General features: G+C 54.7%; 4 protein-coding genes across 4 annotated transcripts in view; 1 reads left to right on the forward strand and 3 right to left on the reverse strand.

The window, feature by feature from the left end:
- PTSG_02972 (Smc4l1 protein) overlaps window positions 1-4,863 on the reverse strand; it is an 8,480-nt gene extending 3,617 nt beyond the window's left edge. The window contains exons 1-10 of the mRNA XM_004996430.1: window positions 4,627-4,863; window positions 4,162-4,353; window positions 3,643-3,908; window positions 3,321-3,411; window positions 2,728-3,066; window positions 2,354-2,551; window positions 1,453-2,145; window positions 1,039-1,212; window positions 619-861; window positions 200-400 (exon numbers count right to left, since the gene is read on the reverse strand). Of these exons, the coding sequence (XP_004996487.1) occupies window positions 200-400; window positions 619-861; window positions 1,039-1,212; window positions 1,453-2,145; window positions 2,354-2,551; window positions 2,728-3,066; window positions 3,321-3,411; window positions 3,643-3,908; window positions 4,162-4,353; window positions 4,627-4,752 (2,523 nt within the window). The 5' untranslated portion in view covers window positions 4,753-4,863. The remainder of the gene's footprint in view (window positions 1-199; window positions 401-618; window positions 862-1,038; window positions 1,213-1,452; window positions 2,146-2,353; window positions 2,552-2,727; window positions 3,067-3,320; window positions 3,412-3,642; window positions 3,909-4,161; window positions 4,354-4,626) is intronic.
- Window positions 4,864-5,533: 670 nt separating this feature from the next.
- On the reverse strand, window positions 5,534-7,130 carry PTSG_02973 (uncharacterized protein; the record flags this gene model as incomplete). Its single annotated transcript, XM_004996431.1, has 3 exons — window positions 5,534-6,379; window positions 6,664-6,733; window positions 6,958-7,130. The coding sequence occupies 3 exons, from the start codon at window positions 7,128-7,130 to the stop codon at window positions 5,534-5,536; spliced, it is 1,089 nt and encodes a 362-aa protein (XP_004996488.1).
- A 244-nt stretch (window positions 7,131-7,374) lies between these two features.
- PTSG_02974 (uncharacterized protein) lies at window positions 7,375-11,553 on the forward strand (the record flags this gene model as incomplete). The annotated part of the gene is made up of 13 exons (XM_004996432.1): window positions 7,375-7,432; window positions 7,692-7,789; window positions 8,017-8,142; window positions 8,351-8,441; window positions 8,677-8,778; window positions 9,089-9,136; window positions 9,367-9,431; window positions 9,708-9,781; window positions 9,910-10,350; window positions 10,566-10,623; window positions 10,884-10,956; window positions 11,236-11,285; window positions 11,470-11,553. The coding sequence occupies 13 exons, from the start codon at window positions 7,375-7,377 to the stop codon at window positions 11,551-11,553; spliced, it is 1,368 nt and encodes a 455-aa protein (XP_004996489.1).
- Window positions 11,554-11,804: 251 nt separating this feature from the next.
- PTSG_02975 (uncharacterized protein) lies at window positions 11,805-14,989 on the reverse strand. Its single transcript, XM_004996433.1, has 10 exons — window positions 14,640-14,989; window positions 14,423-14,490; window positions 14,200-14,262; window positions 13,855-13,994; window positions 13,541-13,680; window positions 13,293-13,372; window positions 13,086-13,173; window positions 12,768-12,832; window positions 12,502-12,573; window positions 11,805-12,232 (listed from the first exon to the last, which is right to left on the reverse strand). The coding sequence occupies exons 1-10, from the start codon at window positions 14,830-14,832 to the stop codon at window positions 12,149-12,151; spliced, it is 993 nt and encodes a 330-aa protein (XP_004996490.1). The 5' UTR covers window positions 14,833-14,989; the 3' UTR covers window positions 11,805-12,148.
- Between the last annotated feature and the right edge of the window lie 52 nt (window positions 14,990-15,041).

Genomic DNA, 15,041 nt, shown 5'->3' on the forward strand with positions numbered 1-15,041 from the left:
GTTGTTGGTGGTGGAGTGTTTGTCGAGTGTTAGAAGTGCGAGGCTGCAAACGACGGGTGTTTGATGCTCACCATGCGAAATACACAATCCCGCACAACTAACAACATGCACGAAAGCACCATCACGACAACACGCACAAGCGCATACATACACACCAACACCCCTGCCCTCCCCCCGTCATTACAAATCCAACTCGCACCTTGGCGCGCTGTGCCTTGACCCTGACACCGCCGACGTTTGCCAGCTCTTCCTCAAGTGCAGCAATCTCGTGCTCCACCTTCTCTGCCTTGGCTGCAGCGGAATCACGCTTCTTGCCCAGCGCTGCCAGCTCCTTCTCCACAGCAGCGAGCGCGGCCTCGTTGTTCTCCACCGTCTTCGCCTGCTCCTCAAGCGTCGCAATCTGGAAAGCAACAACGCAGAATGAAGAAGGAACAAGTGGGGAAGGGAAGAGCGAGTGAAGTGGGAGGTGGGCCGTGAGTGTATATGGCATTGAACCGGGAATAAGGAACAAGCAGCCCATCCCATCACCATGCACAACTGTGTTAGTCACACAGACACACACAGACACACACACAGACACACACACAGACACACACAGACACACACACAGACACACACCTTCTCCGTGAGGGCGTCAATCTTGGCCGTCAGACTGTCAATCTCCTGCTGACAGCGCTGCGCATTCGCCGTGACGGTGGCCAGCTCGCGCTTTGCGGCACCAACGGCCTCCTCCCAGGTGCTGCGCTGCTCGCGGGCCTTACGTTGCCGCTGCACCAGCTGCTCCAACTCGCGCTCAAGCGACTCGAGTTCCGCCGGAGACACCTCCTCCGCCAACGTCGACGACATCCCGCCACGCTGCACCTGAACACACGCACACGCGCACGTGTGCGTGCATGGAGACAGTGAGGATGACCAGAGTGAGTGCTACGTGTGCAAATGATCGAAACAAGTGCGCATGACAAACACGAATGTAAAGAACATACAATCTCCCACCCTGGATCTCCATCACCATCACCATCACCACCATCACTACGGTACCTTGTTTCCGCCACCAGACATGGTTCCGCTCGTGTCAATCAGCTGTCCCTTGAGCGTGACAACGCGGTATCGAGCGCGCTTGCCCTGGTACGCGATGGAGGTGGCGTCATCGAGCGAAGGCGCAACAAGCGTGTCCCGCAGGGCGTGGTAGAAGGCGACCTTGAACTTGTCGTCCTGTCATCCGTGCGCGTGGTTTCATGTCAATATTGCAAGTGAGCATTGTATGTGCGTGCGTGTGTTTGAATTCACGCGAGGCAGAGGACTACAAGCGCAATGCAGAGGCAAGGGTGATGCAAAGCGTTCACACACACACACACACACACACACACACACACACACACACACACACACACACACACACACACACACGCATCATCTTCACCTCCATCCCTCCTAATCCTCATCCGCCCTCACCTTGACGCGAATGAGGTCGTAGAGGCGTGGCGCCGGCGCGTTGAAGGGCTTGTCGGCCTGTGCAGCAAGATGCTGAATCTTCTCCAGGATGATAAACGTCGCGCGACCAACGTTGTGCTTGCGGAGAAACTCAACACACTGCTGCCCCTGCTCAACAGTGTCGACAACAAGGTGGTTGAGGGCGCCGCACGCCGTCGTCACAGCGCAGTCATACTTGTCATCAATGGCACCAAGGCTTCCAAGACGGCCGTGGAAGCCTGTGATCTTGCCCCGTCGCGCCCGTTCCTTCAGCGCTTCAAGCACGCGGTTGGTCGTGTGCTGCGCCTGCGAGGCAGACCGGCGCTCCTCAAGCTTCATGCGCCGCGTCGACACCTCGTCATCAAGCGGGCCCTGGTTCTTCGCCAGCACCCGCAACTGCTTCTCAGCGGCAGGCACCTCAGCCTCGAGCTTCTTCTTGCGGGCAGCCAGAGTCACAAGCTCGCCCTTTCGCTCCTTCAACGTTGCCCGCGCGTGTGCCAGGCCCTCCGTTGCCTCCTGCAGCTGCGCCTCAATGTCGCGCGCACCTTTCGTCAAGAGATCGCGTTCGGACTTCTTGATGTCATATGCTGCGGCGGCGTTGTCGCGTGCGCTGCTCAGCGGTACGAGCGCCTCCTGCTTCTCATGCAGCCGCTGCTGCACAGCAAGGCGGTCGTCCTGGTGGCGGTGGTGTGTATGTGTGTGCGTGTGTGTGTGAACGAAGGGGACAACAAGCAGCAGGTGAGCGCGAAGGCAATGAAGGGACGTGTTCACGTTCGTGATGCAACATGCAAGCCTTACCCCTCCACACACACACACACACACACACACACACACACACACACACACACACACACACACACACACACACACGTGCACACCTCACCTCAAACTCGTTGTAGAGGCTCTCGAGGACCTTCTCCTCCTTGCTCAGGGAAACTTCAAGGCCCTTAATCTCATCTGTCAACCGTGACACGTCGTCCTGGGCAGCTGTCACCTGTGACGTGGCCTCGTTAAGCGCCTTCTCGTCCTTCTGCATCGATTTCTCAATGCGCTTCAGCTTGGTCTTGTTGTGCTTCATGTCCTGGCATTGTGTAAATATGTGTGCGAGTGTGTATGTGTGTGTGTGAGTGTGTGTGCATTGTTGTGCAAGTGAGTGTGCGTGCATGCGTTCGTGCCGACGGGTGATGAGATCATGGCAACAAGCACTGCTAAACAAACGGCACGAGGCCGTCCCAAAAACTCCATACATGCACTCACCTCCTTGTGCTTGATGTCCTTGCGTTCGTATGCGATAAAGTCAGCCTTGGCCTTCTCTGCCGCCTTTTTCAAACTGTCATACTCCCGCTTGTCCTTCTCATACTGCTTCTGAATGCCTTTGGACTCGTGCAGAACAGTCTTCATCTCCTGCTTGGCATCCTTCACCGCGCGCCGCTTCGCGTCGGCCTGCTCCTGCAGCTGTTCCAGGTTCTCTGTTGCCTGGTGAAGGTGGCACTGGAAGAGCTTGGACCGCAGCATCGTCAGCTCATTTTCTTGCATCAGGTACGCCTCCGCTTCCTTCTTTCCGGCCTCGAGCGCGTTCTTCTCCTCCTCAACCACCTGCCGGGGGAGAGAGAAAGAGAGAGATAGAGAAAGAGAGAGAGAGAGAGAGAGAGAGAGAGAGAGAGAGAGAGTGAGTGAGTGTGTGTGTGTGTGTGTGTGTGTGTTGCGCGTGAGAGACGAAAGCGCGGGCAAATTGCAAGCGAACCATCCTGTTCACTGTCTCCTTTCCTCGCATCATGCAGAACATATCCAAGATCACCACCGATGCGTGCGTGTGCGCGTCGTTGCTCATGGTGTGTTCATCAACGTACGTGCACGCGCGAGAGTTTTTCGTTGCGCTTCTCGTTGAGTTCTTCAAGCATGAGCTCGTGCTTGGCAATGTCCTCTTTGAAGCGCACGGACCTGATGACATCCAGCGTGAGATTGTGATGTTGTGAGTGATAATATGAGTGATGTTGTGTGTGTGTGTGTGCGTGCATGCGAGGTAATGAAAGAGCGGGTAGGTGTGTGGTGGAGGTAACAATGAAGCACTGCAAGCGCATCGGGCATCCTCACACGCACAAAACTCCCCACAACAACGACAACAGCAGCAGCAGCAGCAGCAGCAACAACAACAACAACGACTCGACTCACCCGATGATGTCCTCGAGGTATTCGAGCAGGCCGACGTCGTGTTCGTTCTGCGCCTTTGGTTTCATCATGGCAATCTGCTCCACCTCGCCCTGCAGGATGAGAAAGCGGTTGTGGTCCAGGTCGATGCCCTTTGACCGCAACACGTCCGCAATCTCGCCAAAGGTGCGCTTCTTGCCGTTGAGGTAGTAGAACGACTGGCTGCTGGACGTGGCCTCGCGTGCAACCACCAGCTCAGAGTCAGGCACAATGTCAAACCCGCCGTCATCCTGGATTGCACGCAATCGTAGCGCGTGCGCAGAAAGGGGTCGCGAACGTATGTGCGTGAGAGAGTGTGTATGGGTGTGAATGTGTGTGTGTGTGTGTGTGTTTGCACGCGCGTGTCTTGTTTTTTCGGTGTCAGGTGTGTAATAGTCATGTTCGGCTTGATACGTGTGTTGCTGCCCCACCCCACCGCCCTTCCACACCTAAACACACACACACACACACACACACGAAAGCGCACATTGTAGCCACGCTTACCCTGTCGAGGATCTCCTGCATGAAGACGCTGACGCGGCAGCTGGGCAGGTTCTGGTGGTGCTCGGAGTTGTGGATGAGGTCCTTGAGCTTGGCTTGGCGGATCTTCTTGGCCCGGAAGCCAAACACAAACAGCATGGCGTCGATGACGTTGGACTTGCCACTGCCGTTGGGGCCAACCACAGCGGAAAAGCACTGCACATCACCAAACGTGGAACACAGCACATGCGTGTCGTTTAGTTTCGTCAGTTGGTCGACACAGAAACAATGTTGATCGTTGTTGTTGTTGTTGTTTGCGGTGTGGGTGAACTACATTGTGCCGAGTGCACTCCGGCACACGTGTGTATGGTAGCTGATGACACACACACACACGTTTACACATCTCCCCGCACACCAAGCACACACAGAAGCACAGCACCAACACACACACACACATACACATACACACACGCACACACAACCACTTGCCTTGTGGAACGGGCCGACTTCCTGCACGCCGTAGTATGACTTGAAATTTTCAAGCCGCATCTTGGTGATCATGAGGCGCGGGGTGCGGCCATCTGCGCCGCTGCCGCCGCTTGCACCCTCAGACATCCTGCCAGGTGTTGATGTGTGGGTGCTGTGTGGATGGTGCTGGCTGGTGTTGATATGGGTTGGTGTCGTCGTTTGCCGTTTTTCGAAAATTTGGCGGCCAACGGTTGACGCAGGCCAGAAAATGCCGAGTCAGCAGAAAACAGCCGACATAGAACACATTTTGTGCTGTTGTGAAAAGGAAACTGGCTGCTGAGCCAAGACTGCTGTGATGTGAGGCTGTCTGCTGGTCTTCGCTCAGCAGCAGCAGCAGCAGCGCCGTCCGTGCTTTCTTCCTCCCTTTTTTCATTCATTGGGATGTGGGAATAGAGCAACGCAGCCAAGAGCACAGGAAAAAGCAACATCAACAACACGATGACCGTTCGTTAAAGCAGCTAGCACATGCATCACAACACCCAATTCACTCACTCACCCACGGGTGAACACATGTCAAAGTCTATTATCCACACACACACACACACACACACACACACACACACACACACACACACACAAACAAACACACACACACACAAACAAACAAACAAACGCACACAACACACAAACAAACAAGCAAGCAAACAAACAAACGCAAACAAACAAGCAAGCAAATGAACAAACAAAAACACACGCAGCACGAAGCTAGAGGAGAGATTGGCTGAGCGAGTCCTTTGAGGAAGCGAGGAGGTGTGCGTCTGGCTCGTCCCACTGATCAGGCGACAGCCCACCTGTTCCTCTCTGCATCCCTCTCTGCATCCCTGGGAACACCCCACCGCCGTTCCCATCCTCATCCGCCTCCTCCTCTTCATCCTTCGCGACGGTAGTCAAAGATGTCATCATCGTCGTCGTCATGCTCGGTGTCCGAGGGGCCTTCATCGTCCTCGCTGTTGTCACTGTTGTCAAAGGCGCTGAAGTCGTACGTGTCCTGTCGCCGCACAACCTTCCGCACGCGCCGCTTTCCGCTGCCACTGCCATTGCTGTGACCACGCCCATACGCGCTACCGTTTCCCTCAACCACCACGTCGTCTGCAAACGTGACGCGCGTGGAGTGTGGGGCAGCGGCGGCAGTGCTGCTGGTGACGGTGGAGGCGAGGGCGGATCCGAGGGAGGTCCCGCCCATGGACACGTTGCCCAGCTTGGCTGTGAGGTCGCCGTCGTCGTTGTAGTGGCTCGTGTCCTGGAAGCGCAGCACGGCCTTGGCATATGCGCGCCGCCATGCAATCATCTCCGCGCAGGCGATGAAGATCATGATGATGAGGGACGCGGTGCACGTTGCGCGGATGACGCGGAAGTTGATGCGAAAGTCAAACGAGCCGCACTCTCGCAAGGCGCCGCGGAAGTAGGCCAGTGCTACCCCGAAGAGGAGGAAGATGATGCAGAAGCTGAACAGGCGGATGAGCGGTGAGCGGAACCCGCGCACGGTGGTCGACATCTCCATGATGGAGATGCACAGGATGCTCCAGGCAAAGAAGATGCCGCGCGCGACGTCAAAGTTGCAGTAGACGGGGTCCGGGTGTGTGATGAGCAAGCATTCGCAATACGCGATCATCGCCTCATACGTCGCATTAATTTTGGGTGTCAGCAAACCGGCCTTCTGGGCTTCCTCAATCAGGGCGGGGTTGGCAAACGAGAACCGGCATGCCTCGCGCTGCTGCGAGAGTCTGTGTGTGTGTGTGTGTGTGTGTGTGTGTGTGTGTGTGTGTGCGTGTGTGTGTGTGTGCGTGTGTGTGTGTGTGGTGTGGTGTGGTGTGTGTGTGTGTGTGTGTGTGTGTGTATGCGCAACAGCGTGTGTTTTGTGTGGTTGTTTGCGTGAAAGGTGGTACGAGTAACGGTGTGTGTTATGTGTGTGACATCAGCAGAGGGGAAACTTTACGCATGCGCTCGCCTGACGTGAGAACAGGGAAAGAAGGGAGAAAGAAGCCAAACTGAACGTACGGCGCGCACGAAGAAGTCAGGCTCAGCGCTGTCGGACAAGCTCGCGTAGAGGTTCAGGCAGTCAATGTGCCTAATTCAATGCAGAAAGAGATGGTCGTGGGTGTGGGAACGAAGGAAACATGCAAAGTGCAAACGCAGTTTGCGCACAAGGTCTATGCAAGTGCACATGAAAGGCAACACCGCGAGCTGCAGTCTCACACTCACACACACATATGCAAAACAATGAACACACACAAACACACATGCAAATACAAACACACGCACACACACACACAAACACACACACACACACACCTGCATGAACGGGGGACGTCGTGAAGATCCGAAATCAGGTAGATGGACAGAAGCATGACCACAATCTCCGCCATCTTGTTGGAGATGTTCAGCACAGACATGAGGTTTTCCTTCTTCTCCGCTGGTATCTTCCACTTGCGATAGCGGCGATACGCCCGCCGCACAAAGTCCATGGCTGGCTGCTGTTGGTGCGCTGTTGTGCTTTCTTTGCTGCGTGGCTTGGCTTGGCTGACAGCACGACACCATGAAATGTATTTTTGTTGATTCGATTGCGGCCACCACACGATATGATGACGAGGTCTGTGTTTGTTTGCACCGCTGCAGCGCTGCTGCTTCTTGGCTGTGCTGCTGCTGTGGGTGCTGCTGCAAGCGCTGCTGGTGGCAGTGTGCATGAGGTGACATCTCTGCCTGGCTGGGATGACAAGCTGCCCAGCCGCATCTTCAGCGGCTACACACCAGCCGGGACTCCACCAGGGTGCGTAGTTGACATGTGTGTGTGTGTGCGTGTGTATGTGTGTGTGTGTGTTTGTTTTGATGTGTGTGTGTGTCTGTGTGTTGATGCAACTGGATGTGCGTCGGCTCAAGTTACATGATGGGCGTGGAAGCAGTGTGTTCGATGTTTATCCGAAGGTACAGACAGAAGAGTATCAGACAAGCATCGCGAATTCGTGCAGGTGCGACCAATGCCATCCATGATCACTTCCACTGACGTCACCATGTTGGCCTCTGGCTAGATATCCCAATGGAACGATGCATGGTGCACTGGATTCTGCTGGAGAGCGAACGGGATCCAAAGAACGACCCGCTTGTTGTCTGGTATCAGGGCGGACCGGTGAGTGCGGCATGGGATGGGGAGGGTGGAGGCATCAAAGCCTGAGGCTGTGATGTGCTGTTGTGTACTTTTTGTGTGGGTAGTAGTGTCCTTTTGGTGAGCTGGCTTCATCGTTATGCGCACGTGTGCACTGCTCGTTGCTCTGTGCATGTATGGTGTATTTCACTGTACGAGGCTATCCATCCACATTCACTTGTCGTGACGCATGATGCTGCTGCTGCTCACAGGGGGCGTCATCGCTGTACGGCTTGTTTGTTGAGTTTGGCCCGCTCAGGCTGAACGAGCTCTCCATGCAGCACTACAACGAAACGGGCGTGCCTGCCCTCATCCCCAACGAGTACAGCTGGACCAAGGTGACACAATGGCTGAAGAAGTGGCGTGGTGGGTGGAGGCAGCGAAAAGACAGCCACAAACTCGCAGACACTCGCCATGTGCATCGTGGAATGACACTGTCATGACACCCGATCACCTACCGCAACGGCACACCCACACACATACACATACACACACTCCTGTGTCGAAGCATCGTCTCATTGTACAAGCGCCTTGCTTTGAGTGCAGTTTGCGAATGTGCTGGTGATTGACAACCCGCCACCCGTTGGCTTCTCGTATTGCGATCCCGTCGGCCCCACAGGCAACGGCGACTCCTGCGGTCTGCTGCTCTGTTGTTGTTTGGTTTGGTGTGTGTGTGTGTGTGTGTGTGTGTGTGCGTGTGTGCGTGTGTGCGTCTGTGTGTGTATGTATGTGTGTGTCTGTGTGTGTCTGTGCCTGAACGCTTATTTTCCATCACCATCAACGCTCGAAACCCACCTTCATATCTGTTTCCCATCTCTCATAACCCCACTCGTGCTACCGCCCACCACTTGCGCGCTGGCTGCACCCATCAGGCGCGTGGAACGACTCCCTGGTGGCCACCGCCAACCACGCCATGCTCTCCGAATGGATCAAGCAGATGCCCGACTACGCCCACCTCGACATGTACATCACAGGTCTGGTGTGTGGTGTGTGGTGTGTGTGGTGTGTGCGTATGGTGTGTGTGTGTGTGTGTGCGTGTGTGTGTGTGTGTGTGTGTGTGTGTGTGTGTGTGTGTGTGTGTGTGTGTGTGTGTGTGTGTGTGTCGATAGGTGTTATTGCACACCAATTCTGCCATTCCATTCTCTGTTATGCGCGTTCCACGTTTGTGAGTGCCCTCTCATTGTTACTTCCCTCACCGGTGCTACGTCATTGCACACACGTGCACACATGCACATCACCTGCAACCTGCCCACTGCTCACTGCATACAATACTGTCTGCTGCAGGCGAGAGCTATGCCGGCGTGTACGTCCCCACCATCGTCCGCGCCATCCGTAAGCTGTGATGCGATGTGATGGGATGTGATGGGAGGTGATGTTGAATGTGATGTTGAATGTGATGTTGAATGAGATGCGATGGGATGTGATGGACAGCGTGATGTGACAGACGCACACGTTCGCCTGCGCAGTGCCGATATACCCAGACACAAACACACACACACACACATGCACACACACATGCACACGCACACGCTCTTATAATGTGCAAATGTTACATTCGCCAGTGAATGACCCGCGCGGGCTGAATTTGAAGGGATTCGCTGTTGGCGACGGCTGCCTCGGCACCGAGGTAGGCGTGTGTATGTGTGTGTATGTGTGTGTGTATTTGTGTATGTGTGTGTGTATGTGTCTTTGACTGTTTAATGTTCGTTGCTCTGTCTGTTTGTTGCTGCTCCCTATTGCGATCGACACCTGCACAACTTCGCTCGCTGTTTTTTGCCTGCAAGCACCACAGCAGCATGGTCAGTTCTCCTTCTCCAACGCTCACAACACCCCCACCCCTCACGCACACACACACACACGCACGCATTCATCTCTTCCCTCCACCCCTGTTGCTTGGCTACAGGTGCTGTGTGGCCCGAGCGGCGGTCCGTATTGGAACGTCGAGTTTATGCACGGACACGGCCAGTTCAGCAACAAGTGTGTATGCACGTGTGTGCACGTGTGTTTATTTGTGTGTTGGATGAAGGAAGTGCCGAATATTGCACAAACACGCGCGCATTCAAGCAACTCAAACACACACACACATACCCATCTCGCAAATGCAGGCTGTACAACTCCATTCAGAGCACGTGTACAGAAACGGAGTTGAAGCAAGGCAACCTGTCCACTGCCTGTCATGCCCTCATCCAGCAGATGAACACGGAGATTGGCGGATATTACGGCTACAACCTCTATGACACGTGTTACGCGCAGCACGTGTTTGCACCCAACCCTTCCTCCTCCAGGCAATACTGGTCCTCCGCGGTTGGGATGGGCGTGGGCGGTGCCCTGAACGACTATCCTTGCCCAGGCGACGCCTTGAACATCTGGGTCAACCTGACGGAAGCCCGCCAGGCGCTTCACGTGCCCGTTTCCTCCACGTTTTTCAACGGCGACAACGGCGCCGGCATGAAGTATTCCCTGACAGAGCCAGACCTGCTTCCCTTCTACGAACATGTTGTCCGCAACACCAGTCTTCGTGTTCTCGTCTACAACGGCGACACAGAGTGCGTTTCAAGACTGTGTTTATGTGACTGACCTTGTTTGTGAATATGTGTGCGTGTTTGTGAATGTGTGCGCGTGTATGTGAATGACATTGCGTTTGAATGGCATTGTGTGTTCGTTCGTGTGCGTTGTTCCCGCACACTTGCTCCTTCCCTCCTTCTCCGATGCCTCACCACCTCTCTGCAACTCCAACGGCAACACACCAACACGGCAACAGCCCTGGCATCAACTCCTTTGTCACGCAGGACAAATACGTCCAGTACTTTGACTCAAAGGTGTGTGTGTATGCTTGTATGTGTTGATGAGTGTGTGTATGAGAGTGTGTGCGTATGAGAGTGTGTGAGGTGTGTGTGTGTGTGTGTGTGCGTTGATGTGCTGCTGTTCATTCATGGGCGGTTCAGCACTATTGCCTCAATTACCCCTGTTCTCTTCAACACCTCGTCACTACCCTCACCGTCAACACCGTCAACACCGCTGCCACCACCACCACCACCACAACCTCGTCATCTCCACTACGATCATCGATCATCGTCAGGGTCTGCGCGAGACAGAGACGTGGCGGCCGTGGACGCTGGACGGAAAGAAACAAGTCGCTGGCTACGTCTTTGGTGCGCTGACGACGCTGTTATTGATGCGGATGGGTGGTGATGGGTGATCATGGGTGGTGGTGGGTGGTGGTGGTTGTGGTGGTGGTGGTGATTAAGGAGGGATGAAAGTGTTGAGGAGAACAAGACGTCAAGAAAACGATCCCATTGACGGTGTTCATGTCCGCTGTTGTGAGTGCGGCGGGTATGAGGTTGTGAGTGCGGCGTGTACGAGTAATGGCCACCAATCGCTGATACACGCTCGCACACACAACACACACCCTCTCAATTGTTGGACACCAGGTTACGAGAGCAACTTCCATTACCTCACCATTCGTGGCAGCGGCCATATGGTGTGTGCTCGTGTGTGTGTGTGTGTGTGTGTGTGTGTGTGTGTGTGTGTGTGTGTACATGTGTGTACTTGTGTGCATGTGTGTGTGTGTTTTGCAACTGTGTCATGTTGCTTGCCACCAAGCACGCTGTACTGAACCTCTTCGAGTTACTCATCACCACCATCACCACGACCATAATCATCAGGTGCCGGAGTTCAAACCACAGGCGGCGCAGTCGATGCTGCAGTTCTTCCTTGCAGACAAGAACTGGCCCGCGTACAACCCGTGACATGTGATGGCATGTGACACTTGATCCGTCACAAGCAGCCGTCACTTCTTCACTTCACTTCACCACCACCACCACCACCACAACAACAACAACAACAACAACAACAACAACAACAACAACAACAACAACAACAACAACAACAACAACAACAACAACAACAACAACAACAACAACGTGCTTCTTCCCCTTTTCTCTGTGTTGATTCTGGTCATGCTGACACACACACACACACACACACACGTGTATTCAATCTGGTGTTGTTTGATTTGGTTTTGGGTATTGACAGCAGCAGCAACAGCAGCAGCAGCAGCATCAACGCAAAGCAGGCAAGCAAACAGGGCACCCATCACATACAACAATGAATGCAATCATTTTGCAGAAAAAGGAAACCACTCAGAAAAGAAAGAAAGAAAAAATCAAGGAATACAGCGTGACACACAGACACACAGGGGGGGGGGCAATTGGGATGTGTCTTCAAGACACGCGGGCGTGTACATGCCAACCACCCACAACCACGGACTGGCACGCCGACTGCTGTTAACTCCATTCACGTGCGTCAAAGTGTCCCCACGCGTCAGTGGGGTGAGCAGGGACATTACGCGCTGCTGCTGGTGTCCTGCTCCTCTGGCACGGTGTACAGGATGGGATGGCTCTTGTCATCGTCAAGGCTGTCCCCAACCTGTTCTCACACATCGCATTTGTAAGGTGGGGCGGTGGGATGAGCAAGTGTGCGGGTGGGGAGGGGTGAGTTAGTGAGCAAGAGCATATCACAGCTTCACTTGCGCACACCACCACCACCACCACCACCACCACCACCACCACCACCACCACCACCAGCAGCAGCAGCGTTCACTGATCATGCACGTGACACACACACACACGTGCAAATTCACGTGCAAATACACGTGCAAATACACGTGCAAGCAAGCGAGCACGAGTGAACGGCACCTTGAGGGCCTTGAATTCCTCCTCAGTGAGGAAGCTGCGGCGGCCGTTGAAGGTGCACCCAAATGGCATCAGCTGAACACGGACCAAAAGGCCAGAGCAGCAAGAAGTAGAGCGTGCATGCATGCACGCGTGTGTTGTGTGTGCGTGAGCGCATGAAAGCTAATGATGTAAGACACCAAAGGCACGGACAGCCTCGCAAGCGCACATATGGGTTCACCTTGCCAACCCCTCCAATTGCATGCCTGCAAGCAACAGCTGCTGCGTACCTGGATGGTCATGGCGCGGCGCGGACTGGAGGTCATGTTCGGGCCCGAGGCATACACGACACGGCCTGCATCAAGCAATTCATTGTGTGTGTGTGTGTGAAACAAACACGAGTACATTATCACACGGAAGAAATACATTATCAGACGGAAGAAACGCCGCAGAGCGAAACAAGTTCCCTCTTCCCTTCCTTTCATTGTCTTCGCTACACTGTGTGGCTGTCGTTGCTTGCACATCAACAACACATCAACGACACATCAACAGCGCGTCAACAGCACGTCAACAGCGCATCAACAGCACGTCAACAGTGCACTGCTGACCATTGTGGAAGATGCAGTCGCCGGCCTTGAGATCCACCGCCATTGCGTCCTTGCCCGATTCGAGCAGTTCAGGCACCTCATCAAAGATCTGACACGCGCACGCATGCAAGCGTGAGGGCGTGTGAGGCACAGGTGAAAGCAAAAAGATGCGTGATGTAACCAGCGTGCACACAAGGGCACACAAGCACGCGTGTGCTGGTGGCATACCTTGCGCATGTACTTTCCGCGGCCAACGTCGCGGTACTTGCCCTCGCGTTGGGCAACTTCTTCGATGATCTTGTGGCTCCCTGACACAAACGAGCACGAGAAAGGACGAGAAAGGGTGAGGTGGTTGTCAGAAGGCGCAATGTAGACACCAAAGCACGCGCACGCACACACACACACACACATACATACACACACACGCATACACACACGCACGCACACAAAGGTACAAGCACATACACGCACCCTACCTGGGAGAAAGTACATGCAACCGCTCTCTGGCGTGATGTCGTCGAGGGCAATCCAGATGGAGAGCGCGTGCGGGGATGTGAAGGACCAGTGGGGCATGTCAACCGTCCAGGGCAGCTGATCGGCAAACGCGGGCTCGTACCTGTGCTTGCAAGCAACCAGTAACAAGAATGTTAAGGGAGGCGTGCAAACAAACTGCCAGTGCGTGCCAAGGGCAATCGCAAAGTAGGTGCGTCTATGCATTCGTGGTTGCACCACGAGCGCTTGCATGCAAGCACGTAGGCACGTCAAGAAGCATCAATGCCCAACAACGCACATGGCGCGGTCGTGGTACACGCGAACGCCGGAGATGCCCTCAAGCTGGCAGGCCATACGCCCCAGCACTTCTTTGGCATTGGACAGGATGGTGGCCAGCGACTCATGCGTCTCCCACAGGTTGACGCGCTGCAGGAAGACCTGTCATGGCGGTGAGGAGGGGTGGATAGCGATGGGGGTGGCGACGAAAGGGCAAAGAGCACGCACGAGCGTGAGCAAAGCAAGACACGGCGTGTTCGAAGAGGCAGGCAACAAGCCATAGTTTGAGCGATGATGTGCACAAGCACCAAGATCAAAAGCAATCAAAGAATCAAGAGCGCTTGATATCCCCTCGCTTTGAGCATACATTGTCTGCACGCTCCTCCTCAGCGCCGTGGGTGACAGGGCTGTTTGCACGCTCAGCAACAGCCTGTGAAGGGTGACGGCAAAGGGTTGTGAGGCGAGAAGGCAGGATACAAAGGCATGTTGTGGCAGGAGACAATAAAGGGGATCGATAGTGCAGGTACGGCTGTGAAGCATGCGTGCATGCTGATGCGGCTGTCCTTGTTGTCTCTTTGATGATGACGAACCTCGTCCACGGCCGTGCGCCACTTCTCGAGCTGCGATGCGCTCAGGATCTGCGGCACCCGAATGAATCCTGTGTGTATGTATGGGGGATGGTGAGTAACAAACGGTCAGTAAGCTATCCGTTTGAATCGCAGTACAAGCGGAGGCACACACAGACACACACACACACATACACACACGCACACAAGCACACACACACACACACACACACAAGCACACCTTTGCGATCGTAGGCGTTGATGTCTTCGTCTGTGAGCTCAATGTCGCCCACAACCTGCTCGCTGACGGGGCAGTGGAAGAGGCGAACGCCAGCAGCAGCAAGCACGGCTTGTGGTGAGCCACGGCAACGGCCAGCAGCACCCAGCAAGGCAGCGGAGGCCTGCTTCATACGAGCGAATCGCATCATGGACATCTTCGAGTTGGGGGGTGTTAGCTGGTTCTTCTTGTTTGGTGGTGAGCACAAGCACTGTGGGAGAGCGTGTGTGTGTGCGTTGGAGAGATCACAGAGATCGGAGAGCGAGAAGAAGACAGGCAGGTAGGTGTGACGTGAGTGAGGCAAAAAAGGAAAAATGAGTGGTGTGTGATCTGGTTGGAAGCCAACACAGCGCAGCACGAACAGCA

This window comes from Salpingoeca rosetta (assembly GCF_000188695.1).
Source record: "Salpingoeca rosetta unplaced genomic scaffold supercont1.6, whole genome shotgun sequence".
NCBI lineage: Eukaryota > Choanoflagellata > Craspedida > Salpingoecidae > Salpingoeca > Salpingoeca rosetta.

Coding starts and splice junctions, on each gene's coding strand:
- PTSG_02975 (XM_004996433.1), bottom strand. CDS start 14,832: ATGTCCATGATGCGATTCGCTCGTATGAAGCAGGCCTCCGCTGCCTTG. Junction 13,174..13,292: donor GCGGAAAGTACATGCGCAAG/GTATGCCACCAG, acceptor TGCGCGTGTCAG/ATCTTTGATGAGGTGCCTGA. Junction 12,574..12,767: donor GCCGCGCCATGACCATCCAG/GTACGCAGCAGC, acceptor GTCCGTGTTCAG/CTGATGCCATTTGGGTGCAC.